General features: G+C 39.5%; 1 protein-coding gene across 3 annotated transcripts in view; it reads right to left on the reverse strand.

The window, feature by feature from the left end:
* fnip1 (folliculin interacting protein 1) overlaps positions 1-12,307 on the reverse strand; it is a 38,946-nt gene extending 26,639 nt beyond the window's left edge. For all 3 annotated transcript variants that reach the window (XM_057821082.1, XM_057821081.1, XM_057821080.1), the window contains exon 1: positions 12,109-12,307. In XM_057821082.1, coding sequence (XP_057677065.1) covers positions 12,109-12,200 — 92 coding nt within the window. In that variant the 5' untranslated portion in view covers positions 12,201-12,307. The remainder of the gene's footprint in view (positions 1-12,108) is intronic.
* Between the last annotated feature and the right edge of the window lie 154 nt (positions 12,308-12,461).

Here is a 12,461-nt window from a genome sequence, read left to right on the forward strand (position 1 = left end):
TGGCCTTCAATGGCAATGAATAAGTTAACCCATTATAGGGGAAGTGACTTTTTTATTAAAATTACCACCACATCCAATTAAGGCAATTAAGCACATAATGTGAGTTTTTATATTTTTCAACTAGCAACTTCAAAATGATAAGAGTATTTTAGGTGAATAACACCATTGGTCTTAAAGCATGGCCGACATGGCAGAAAATCTGCTGTCCACAAATGTAGACGCCAGGTATCAATTGTAATCAAGTTTCTTCATTGTTCACCTAGACTGTATACAATTTCGTATGAATAAATACACAAATAAAGTAATAAAATGGTAATAAAAACAAAATTAATAAAATTAAAATGAGGGAATACTGGGCTTTGGATGCTTCAAAACCGCAAGGAACAATCTACAGTCAGTTCAAAATGACGAGCACAATGTGTCCTTGTGTGGATTTAGCAAGATAAGATTTTATATGTTAGTACAAATGACCTCAAAGTTACAACACAGCAAACCTTTTTTTTCTTTACGCAAAAGTGGTTATTGATTATTTTACTTGGCTGGAGCCCAAACCAAATGTTAGAGCAAGTTGCACAAAGCCGTGTTTTTTAAGTAAACACAAATACAGTTGACCCAATTGTCCGTCTTTTTGTAGGAAAACGCTGCTAAATTTTTGAGACGAAAGAGCAAAAAGCAATACTTAAGTGATCAAATTCATATGGCTTGGGTTTCAAAATTGGGTTAGAGTTGAGAGGTAATGCTCAAATTAGGCTTTCAAGAGTATTACATTAAATAGGGTTTTAAATCAAAGAGATTAGGATGTCAAGCAACCGTAAAGAAATGGCTATGGTGCTTTCAAACAATGGTTAGTTTTTCAACTTTTGATGAAATGACTTGCTAAGAAAGTCATGTGACGCTTTCATTATGTTAAGCTGTCAAAGCAAAGTCATTTGTCATATTGGGGCTTTGACAAGGAAACTCATACAGTACTGAGCACTACTTCTCTCCAATAGTCAATCATATGCTTATGCACCTTTGCTTCCACTCCCAAATTTACCAGAATGCTCCATCTTCCTGTCATGTGATCACGTGCCTCGGGCAAAGCTCTAACCTCAGCGGCTTGCAGAGTAGCTATGCTGCCGCATTAACACATCACATTCACACTCAGGGAAGATTAAACCACTACAGGGACAAGTTGACAGCGTCACCTCAATTAGATGCAAAGCCAAAGGGACCTAACTACAGTACAAAATTCTTAATATGTTTGTGGGAAACGCGGAGTTGAGAACATGTGTTGTGAATGCTATTCAGCTCATGCTAGTAAAGCTGGGCGATGAGCGCTTTTTTTATATTTAAACAAATGTACATTTAAATGGTGAGAGATGCATGATTGACCAAACAAAAGCCAATCGCGGCGGGCAGTTTGCTCTGACACTCTCCAGATTTGTATAGATTTCTCCTTCAGGTATAAGCTCCAAGAGTGTTAAGTGTGTGACATAATGCCTGCCTGGCCTACATAATGAGCTCAAATAACCCATTAAAGGCCACCCCTCCGCAGGTTGATATCCAGCTCTTGTGTGTAAGATTATACATCAAGCGGTCATTTTAGTCAAGTCACATGCCTCTCTGCAACTTTGCCGTCATTCGCTGTTTGGCTTGAGTCACTGGAACTGCACATAACTGCAAAATGACTTTCAAAATATTTAGAAAATAACATCAAATGAATCTTCAGTTATTGCCAGTCACTCAAATAAATCCCTGTACCTCTTTCTGACCTTAGGCTACTAGCCTTAGCTGAATAGCCTTAGCATAAATAAAGTTCATCTATTTTCTGACTCATTCTTTCAACACATTAAAAAATAAAACACAAGATCATTCTATTAACAGAAGAACAAAGGAGGAAAAATAAAAACTCAAATCTGATCAAACAAATCCACAAAAATGCTTTTTAAAAAAAATAAAATAAATTGGTTGACACACAGTGCTCATATTCGCCAAAAACATATCTGCAGTAAGACAATTATAAATACTATATGGCGGAAAACACAGACAAGACTGAAAAAGCAGTTTCTGCTCTTGCTCTTGCTGGCGCACTAAGCCCCTGAACTATTTTTAATTTGTCCATTTTACCCTGAAAACCCCCATTTACAGATGTCGCGCAACCACTTTTCTTTAACCCAGCCATAAAACTAAGGTAATTATTTATTATTCAAAATGTCTGTCATTTTTAGCTTAGAATCATTAATTGATGTCTAATATTTCGTCAAAAAAAAAAAAAAGAAAAACGGCAATAAAATTATTCACTCACATATTTTAAACTTCTAAACAAATGACATCACAATGAAAAAAATGGCGTCTGTAAAAAAGTCATGGATATCTACCTCATAACTATCGCTTAATTGTATTTTTTTGTGACTGTCGCATTTTCTCCGATATCTCAGATGATAAATAATCGATCCAAACAAAGAAAAATTGAAGAGTAAAAAAAAACGTTTGAAGGGGTAAATATATGAAAAAGAAAATCTCGACCACTCCTTGATGTCTGCGATTTCTGCATCGCGACCCTTGTTATACAGCCATGTTTCACCCATTAAATCCCAAAAAAAAATCCAGCTGTGTGCATTCACAACTGTGTCTTGACACTCAGTGATACATGCTACATGGAGTTCTTTGATCGAAACAAGGTAAGTATGCGATAATATCTCGTTAAAGTCGTGGCGTCTGTAATTCTGCTCTCGTCCTCTCGCCTCCAGATAGGGTTTTGCTGTTTAAAAAACTTTTTTTTTGTTTTTAAATTGAGATTTTAAGCTTTCCAATGATGTATCAACCATGCGTATCAGACGACTTTGAAATTTGGCCAAATTGGGGGTCTCAGAGCAGAACTTCAAGTCACCTGAGTTTTTTCCGCCATATTTATTATTATAACCCTTAAATGTATTACATTTTTAAGGCCATTTTAAATCTCTATTTAGAACCAATTGTATACTTTAATTTCACTGAGACGCTTCCATAGTTATGCACCTAAAACAAACGCATAGCTTCTATAATATGATACACCATTAAATAAAGTACAAAATACGAATCATTAAGGATCTGATATTTAACCTTGGGGACCATATGATTTTACTTTTCTGAGATGTGCTTTTGTATTAATATATATGGTAACCTATTAAACCCATGTAAAATAACACCTGTTCTACCTTGGTGTTCCATTTTCGTGAAATTCATGTTTCCAGGGTGTCCATGAATGAATGCAATAACTTTTTACAAGACTTCATACTAAATCCTGGAAAGTGTTACATTGGTTGTTTACAGATTCAGTCCGATTCTGAACACAATGAAGAGACGGCGAGCTGACTGCCGCCTTTGTTTTGAAGATGACAGTGAGAGGACACAGCCAAAGGAAGATACAATGACATTCTGTCAGTGACTGTCAACAACAGCCCATCATATGTTTAAGTCCAAATTGTGCTTCACAAGTTGCAAATATTTATCTGTGGTTGCTGTGACTCCAGAGAACACGCATGGAATAAATCTAGTATAATTGGATTTTTGGGGAAAGAAAGTTAACATTTTCTTATAAAAACATATCACCTCGTCATCTCGGGTCACCAAAGTACACAAAAAGCAGTAGTGGAAGCATACAGTACGAAAGTGAGGTCACAACGATGTGGTGAGCTTGTGACTGTCATTCATAGAAGCGCCACATGACCTCATCTGTGTCACATACACTTGCAATGCAAGCTCAAAAAACAAAATAACCCACCTTGATTCAGACCACCACCAACCCTGATCTAGTTGATTTACTGTCTAAAAACCTTGACCGATCACCTACCTCACATATGAAATAGATCCAAACCAAATGATTCATACAGTAAAGACAAAACACAGATTATTCGTGTATTAGCAGTTCCTACCTGGGCATCGCTGTGACTCTGCCAGTGTTTCCTGTGGGCGCTCTGGCCCCCTTTGACACCGCCTTTCAGCGCTCCCACAGCCTCTAAGAATAACGGCCTACTCGATTCACACAACATGAGACATGTCAGGTGATTGCGGCGTGAGCGGCAGGCTCAGAGTGGGGGGCTAGCAGAACTCTGCTGACTGCCTCCTTTCCCTCGCTCTCCCTTATTTACGGCCCTTTTCACGCTGTATGTCAAAACCAGCTTTTTTGCTGTTCGTTTTTTAGGCAAACTACTACAATTCCTTCCATGTCGTATTGAAAGCAGCTGTTGCTATTGTATGAAGAGAACAGGTGGTACATATGTGGACGCGACAGTTGTAATTATGATACAAATATTTGCTGGAAAAAGCTTTGTTCTCTTGTTAAACAATTTTGGAAAAATATTCAGTTCCAAAAAATAGCCGTCAACCCTTGTTAAACTTTGTAAATTCAATCATAAGTTCTCTTCAACTGTGAAGGACGGAATGTAATACAAAAATCTAGAAAATCACATTGTATAATTTTTAAATAATAAATTTGTATTTAACTGCATGAAATAAGTATTTGATACACAGTGTTGTTAATAACGGCGTTACAATATAACGGCGTTACTAACGGCGTTATTTTTTTCAGTAGTGGGTAATCTAATTAATTACTTTTCTCATCTTGGCAACGCCGTTACCGTTACTGAGGACGGAAAGGCATGCGTTACTATATTGGTCGAAAAGTCTGAGGGAAACGGACTCACCGAGACGACAGAGCAGAGCAGGAGTAGGGAGGAGACAAGAAAGTTGTGACGCCGAGCAAACGCGATGCTAGGTAGCTCCAATAATACATGTTGTAGCCGATAGCTAGTACAAACTACGCCCGCATGTTATGGTAGATATGGTAGACATGGTAGATATCACATGCACTGTACATAGATATAACTAGATGCAAAATGACAGACATGGCACTAAATGAGTTAGTAGACAGCCGCCATCTTAAAGCAGTAGACTTTTTAGGACGGCTCTCTTGTAGAGAACCTTCCTAGCGAACCTAAGTAACTTTTTATCTAAAATACTTCTAAATAGGCAAAATCTTGACTTGAATCTATCTTTAAATAATGAAACAGTTTTAAAATTTGCATATGTCGAAAGTAGAGAGAAGGGAACTAATGCAATAATGGGAGCAATTTTAACAACTTTTAACAGTTGATTCAGGGTAAAGGGTAAATTAGGGTAAAGAATTGGGCTCGGGCCAATTGTACCAAAAACCTTCACAAAAAACTTCACATAGTGTGGCCAATGTTTTTTTTTTTTTTGTTTGTTTGTTTTTGAGGGGAAAAAAAAAAAGTAATTATCACCAATTACTTTGCCAAGTAACTAATTACTCTTACATTCAGGTAATTGAGTTACTAACGCAATTACTTTTTGGGAGAAGTAATTTGTAACTATAATTAATTACTTTTTTTCAGTAAGATTAACAACACTGTTGATACATTACCAACGAGTAAATATTTCGGCTCTTAGTTCTTTTTTAAGAACCCCTCCTGTTCTCCACTCATTACCGGAGGTAACTGCACCTGTTTGAACTTGTTACCTGTATAAAAGACACCTGTTCACATGCTCAAACAAACAAACTCCAACCTCTCCACAATGGTCAAGACCAAAGAACTGTGTAAGGACATCAGGGATAAAATAATAGACCTGCACAAGGCTGGGAGGGGCTCCAGGAAAATAAGCAAGCAGCTCGGTGAGAAGGTAACAACTGTTGGAGCGATTGTTAGAAAATGGAAGAAGTTCAAGTTGACGGTCAATCTGCCTCGTTCTGGGGCTCAATGCAAGATCTCACCTCGTGGGGCATCACTGATCATGAGGAAGGTGAGGGATCAGCCTAGAACTACACGGCAGGACCTGGTCAATGACCTGAAGAGAGCTGGAACCACAGTCTCGAAGAAAACCATCGCAAACACATTACGCCGTCATGGATTAAAATCCTACAGCGCACGCAAGGTCCCGCTGCTAAAGCCAGTGCATGTCCAGACACGTCTGAAGTTTGCCACTGACCATCTGGATGATCCAGAGGAGCAATGGGAGAAGGTCATATGGTTGGATGAGACCAAAATTGGAACTTTTTGGTCTAAACTCGGCTCGTCGTGTTTGGAGGAAAAAGAAGGATGAGTACAACCCCAAGAACACCATCCCAACCATGAAACATGGAGGAGGAAACGTCATTTTTTGGGGCTGCTTCTCTGCCAAGCGTACAGGACGACTGCACCGTATTGAGGGGAGGATGGATGGGGCTATGTATCGCCAGATCTTGGCTGACAACCTCCTTCCTTCAGTGAGAGCCCTGAAGATGGGTCGTGGCTGGGTCTTCCAGCATGACAACGACCCAAAGCACACAGCCAAGGCAACTAACCTAGCCAGTCACCAAATCTGAACCCGATAGAAAATCTATGGAGGGAGCTGAAAGTCTGAGTTGCCCGGCAGCAGCCCCGAAACCTGAAGGCTCTGGAGAAGATCGGCATGGAGGAGTGGGCCAAAATCCCTGCTGCAGTGTGTGCAAACCTTGTCAAGGACTACAGGAAACGTTTGGTATCTGTAATAGCAAACAAAGGTTTCTGTACCAAATATTAAGTTCGATTTTTGTGATGTATCAAATACTTATTTCATGCAATTAAATGCAAATTTTTTATTTAAAAATCATACGTGATTTTCTGTTTTTTGTATTAGATTCCGTCCCTCACAGTTGAAGAGAACTTATGATACAAATTACAAACCTCTACATGCTTTGCAAGTGGGAAAACCAACAAGATCGGTAGTGTATCAAATACTTGTTCTCCCCACTGTACATAAATGAGGATCTAAGTACAACAAAAGAACAATTGGCTAACTTGCATAGCAAAAGTCCGCTAGCTTAAACGCAATAAAATGCTAACGTTTTTTTTTTTTTTACAATGGTCTTAACAAAACAAACATATAAATTCAAACATATACTCCCATAAAACTGCTAAATATACTTATAAACTAAATCATAAATGACAAAAAAAATGTATTCGCAGTGTATTCACCCAAATCAATAAAACTAAATACAAACATTTTCAAAACAAACCACTGCAACGCCACTCTAATTAAATGAATCCTTGAAGCGTCAAAATTTGATTCAAACTCAAGTTAAATCGATTAATCGTTGCAGCACTAATAAATACCTCCTGCGACATTCCTGTGGACACATATCTGGCTCATCTACCAACCTGGCCCATCGGTCCATTTTAAAAACTTAATGTGAACCTTGTGCACTTATGTTGGCCTAACCTGTTAAGAGGCAACACAATGCGACGTAACTGTATACTACAAAATGACTCCGCTACCCACTCTGACAGAGTTGAACCCTCCCCCAATAACCTAACTTGGCTCGAGGCAAAAACCAGAGCACCTGACTACCTGCATATTCTTCGCTGTTGTTGAAAAAAAAAAAAACTTTCCCATGAAACGTCTCTGCATTCCTAAAATCACGAGTGACGAGAAACAGGCAGTGGACTTTGCAGTAGTTTTCACCTGATTGGCTCTTTGTCATTGTTGTCTTTCTGTTTGTTTGATGTTGAGAAGCATAAGGACAACTGCTACTGTTGGCGATATTCAAAAATTGAAACAGTATTACGACAAAGTTGGAAAAAAATGATCATTTAGCCTTTTCAATATGAAATTGTCATTATTACCTTGTTACACTTCCAACAAATGACCTTTACCTTTTTTTGGGGGGTGGGGGGGGGGGGGTTTCTGACAGTGAATCAGAAATAGATGACAAAAACTGAATTCATTTTATACAAAAAGTACGTATGTATAATTTGGTCAAATAGAAGAAGCAGAAACCATTTGAGTGTGTTCGTTAACAAGCAAAAGATGAACAATAAGCGTGGAACCAGCGCACTAAAGAAAAAAAAATTGTTGCCGCGTTAAGTTATAGAAACACCTATTGTCCAGTTTCTTTAGTTAGGTCGGGTGTGAACCAACTCATTGGAAAATCAGGAAATTTGAGGAAAAACATGAAGAACCCAATCAATTGATGTCAATTTTGAAGCATTACAAAATATTAAAAGACAGTGACATGAATTTAAATCAAATTCTTGTGCAATTTCTTTTGGTGTGAGGAAAAGTTAGGCCTATTTGTGAATACATAGTGAACATCTCTCACAATTTTTGGTATTTATTTGAATTAGATGGCGATGACCCAAAATTTTTGAGAAGCCTAAGCATGGCCCTTTTAAATAGCCCTGAAACAAATTTGACAGTCACCATTATCGCACACATGCACACACTGTGTTGTGATGTGTACCCACACATACACATTTGACAAGCATGTGATTGATGAAAGCCTCACATGACACGCTCAGTTGTGAAAGTAAGTTCACCGCGCGGCAACCACAGATTTCTCTCAGGCCAAAGAAGAAAATGTATCCCACAGTATTCATTGCTTGTGTTTTTCTGTGAGAAATGAAGTCTTGTCAAACACATGACAGACCCCGTTTCATTTATGATTTATAGCTATAATCTTCCGCAGAAATTTGCAAGCAAATTTGGGACTTGACTCCGCTCGGAGTCATGTGCCTCTGCAGGGGAAACGAGAGAGGAATCAGGGGTCGGCCAATCCACCGCCCCAGCTGGTATTCCACAGGGCTTGTACTGTGCTCGGGCACTTCAACTCTTTCAGCACCACTCACGATGATAGACATCCAATCATGTGGCTTTTTGTCCTCTTGCCGTGACTTTAAACGAGTTTGTCACTAGTAGACGTCCGATCAATTTAAACTGGGAGGGCAGTGAGCAAATGAATGCAGCTTCATCGTTCATATAGATTGGATGTCTATTGTCTTCAATGGCAGACAATGGGTTAATACTTTGGGATAAAGCATCACTAGCAACTGTATACTCGCCACCAGTACAAAACCTCAATAGCTACAATTATGACTAGTGTTGCACCGATACCATTACTACCGATACAGCACTAAAATTATGTAAGAATAAGCCAATGCTGTACAATATGTACTCTTTGCAAGGGTGTAGGTTTGGTCTCAACATTGGTAGGGACGATATAACAGCACCTACATGTACAATTTTTGCTCGGGATGGGACATTAATATGACCAAACAGATTGAGTGAATGGGGGTCAGGGCTACATTTCTCACGAATATGAACCTAATTAATTGATATGATAAATCAAGAGTGCTCATTATGTCGATCACGATCAACCAGTCGATTACAACACTAGTGTGGGTAGCTCGCGGCATCCAAAAAAAGGTTTAAGTAAAAGTTTTAATGTACATTGTTAATTATGATTAAGTTGTGACAGTGTGTATGTTGTGTTGCGTGAGCAACATATGAGGTTATGCAGCACCTGTCTCTAAGCAGCTTCTTGCTCACGATTTTCTGGTTCTAGTTTCCAGCAGAGTTCACTACATTTACCACAGTTTAATCAACATTAACAGTAGAAATCACAAACAAAAGGACACTTATAAGCAGCTTCCTACTCGAGTTTAGCAGGTTTGCGCGTTCACAGTTTAACGTTATGCTAACTCTGATGCAGGTCGGACTTTCAGTAGCAAAATTAGTGGTGTGTTTCCCACCTTCACAACATTAGCATCTTTTTTAGAGCTGAAACGAATATTCGAGCAACTCGAGTAACTCGAGTTTAAAAACTGATCCGAGTAATTTTATTCACCTCGAGTAATCGTTTATTTTGACAGCTCCTTACTGCAGCCGACAGCCGCTACAAACGACGCCGACGTTGCTAAATACTAGCCCGCACGATGCTACGTTGGTAGCAGGTAGCGTCTGATGAGTCTCATAGAGATCACATGTATATTGAACTAGATGCGAAATGACAGACTCGGCCACGTCTGAGCAGCGTTAGTAAACAGCCGCCATCTTAAAGCAGTAGAGCGCTAAGCGCTAATAAATAAGATTAACGTTACTGTCACTAGCTCAAGTAACGGTAGCCCTGCGGAGGGCTAGGTTTCTATTAATTATGACCACTTTCGATGCATGGCTAACGTGTCTTACATACAGGCTTTAACATAAAATAGCGTTGTGAAGTGATGAGGGTGTAAAATAAAATGTCAATAATGCTAACTATCAATTTTAGCTCAGTAGTCATTGCTAGATAAAACACCAAGTAGCACTGGTCCCTAATGTGCTCCAATACAGCCTGTATCATACATTTATTTTGAACACTGCAAAAACTCAAAATCCAATCAGGACTTACAGTTTAGACTAACTTAAAACTTAACTAGAACTTAAAAATGGCATGACGCAAATAGGAATTCAATTGAAACACGTGGGGGGAAAATCCTAACTTTTAAGTGATGTGTGTTATCAAGCGTAACGGCATTTTTAGATTTTTTTTTTTTTTTTTTTAAATAAGATCTAAAGGTTTTTTGAGTGAAAGCAGTGAATTAGTCTTTTTTTATTCTAGTTACATCTGAGATGCAATTGTTGGCTGTTTTCAACAATATACATCGAAAATAAAGACATTGACTGAAAATGGTTCAAGATTAGATGAAATGTCTTGTTTTCTCATGTATATTTATAATTGCTCTTCACCTAAAAATATATTTGTTTTATCCGATTACTCGATTAATCGATAGAATTTTCAGTCGATTACTAAAATATTCGATAGCTGCAGCCCTAATCTTTTTAAATTACTTACAGTGGCTACTGTTGGCCGAAAAAAAAAAAAACTTCTAATATCCCTCATCTTCGAAGGAGGCGGCTTGTTGTCGACATGTATTTCTGTCTGGGCTGTGTGTGTGTGTGTGTGTCGGGGGGTGGGTCAAATCATCAGCCGATCAAACATGCGTTTGAGGGGGGAAAAAATTTGGACCAGCGCGTTCAGCAAGTGAAAAGGGGTGAATGTTAATTTGAACATAATACAATAATTCACTTAATAATGGTAGGGTCAATTCTATCCTTACAACATACGGGAAGACAATCTAAATTACCTGTATTACTGAACTCACTGTATAATGCATATAAGGTAGCTTAAAGGTTAGTGGGGACAATTTAAACATCCTGAAAAGTTGGTAGTGTTATGTCCCTACCCACCCTATGCAAACCTATGCCCTTGACTCCTTGAGATTTCGTTTCCAAACAAAAAGGAGGGCTTGTCGCCCTTTCTTGCACGATGATAGACATAGTATGCCGTCATTCTTCTGCTATGAATTTGAATGAGTTTATTACTAGTAGATATTCAATCCATTTGAAGATGGACTGTGGTAAACAATGAACGTTCGTTCATTCGCTGCCAGTCCTCCCACTCTAGTGCCATCAATGGCAGTAATGAGTTAAGCAGTGCCCGACCAAGCCATGATAGAATTATTTTAAACCAAGTGAATGTGCAGAAATTATTAAAAGAAAAAAGAAAAGAAACATGGCATTGGTACTGTATTGGCTGATACCACCAGCCAGGTATCGGAATCTGTTTCGGGAGCCAAAAAATGCTTTTAGTGCAACACTGTGTGACAAAAAGACCGATAAAAATAATGTGACTTCACATGCCCCGATTCCACTATTAACTCATGAACGATAATGTTTCAGTGCCTTTGACGGCAACAACGTCCAGTTTATCGTAACTGGGGGGAATTTCGGTTACAGTGGATTAACATCTATCGTCGTCATTGCCATTCATGAGTTAACAATCGTACGTTGACAACCGGCGGTCTCATCCATATGGTCTCGCACTGCCTCCGCACGCTTCAGACGTGACGTCAGGCAGGCCAGCAACGGCGGACGGTCCCGCGCCGCACGTCGACACCCAGGACAGCGGCGCGAGTTGCACTTTAACCCTGAATTTATACACGCAGGCTGTCTAATGATAAACGATGCCACGTGACGGGCACACACAACTAGTGGGGGTGGGCTCGGACATACGACACAGTCGAAGGTTAGAATACTTGGAGTATTTCACGTACGTGAATGACGATACACACACGCTTGCATTGAGTTAGCACAGCTAGCTGCTAGCGGGCTAACCCCCTTGTCAAACAGACTGCAACATGTCGACTACTTATATGGACGCCTAACTGACGTTTTGTCATGCCCATTCTGTCAAGAAATTACATAACAAAGCGTGAGGTGACCCTCAAAATAGTTTAGTAAATACTGGACTCGTAAAACACGCGCGCGCGTGCACACAACCACATGAGCTACCTGAAAGCTGGCTCCTCTTTGTTACATCGCTGCGGCGGCGGCGAAAAAGCACTCCTCTTGTTGAAAAGTTTCTGAAACAGAGTCGGAGGCATTTTGTACCAAGCGGCGAGGGGGGGAAAAGAAAAGAGTCCCTTTTTCTTTCAAATCCACGAGCGAATCTTGTTCCTTGTAACTGTCTCCATGGGTGTCATAGTCATATGACAAGCTTAGTCACGGGAGCCGCTTGGCAACCGAACAACCCCTGGATTTTTCTGATTGGCTGCCCAGGCGAGGGAATTATCTGACTGGCTGGCTATTTTTGGACACGCACCACGTGGTCAACGGGTGGCTCTGTGTTGATGTTTTGTCGTAAC

The sequence above is a fragment of the Corythoichthys intestinalis genome, chromosome 18 (assembly GCF_030265065.1).
Source record: "Corythoichthys intestinalis isolate RoL2023-P3 chromosome 18, ASM3026506v1, whole genome shotgun sequence".
Taxonomy (NCBI): domain Eukaryota; kingdom Metazoa; phylum Chordata; class Actinopteri; order Syngnathiformes; family Syngnathidae; genus Corythoichthys; species Corythoichthys intestinalis.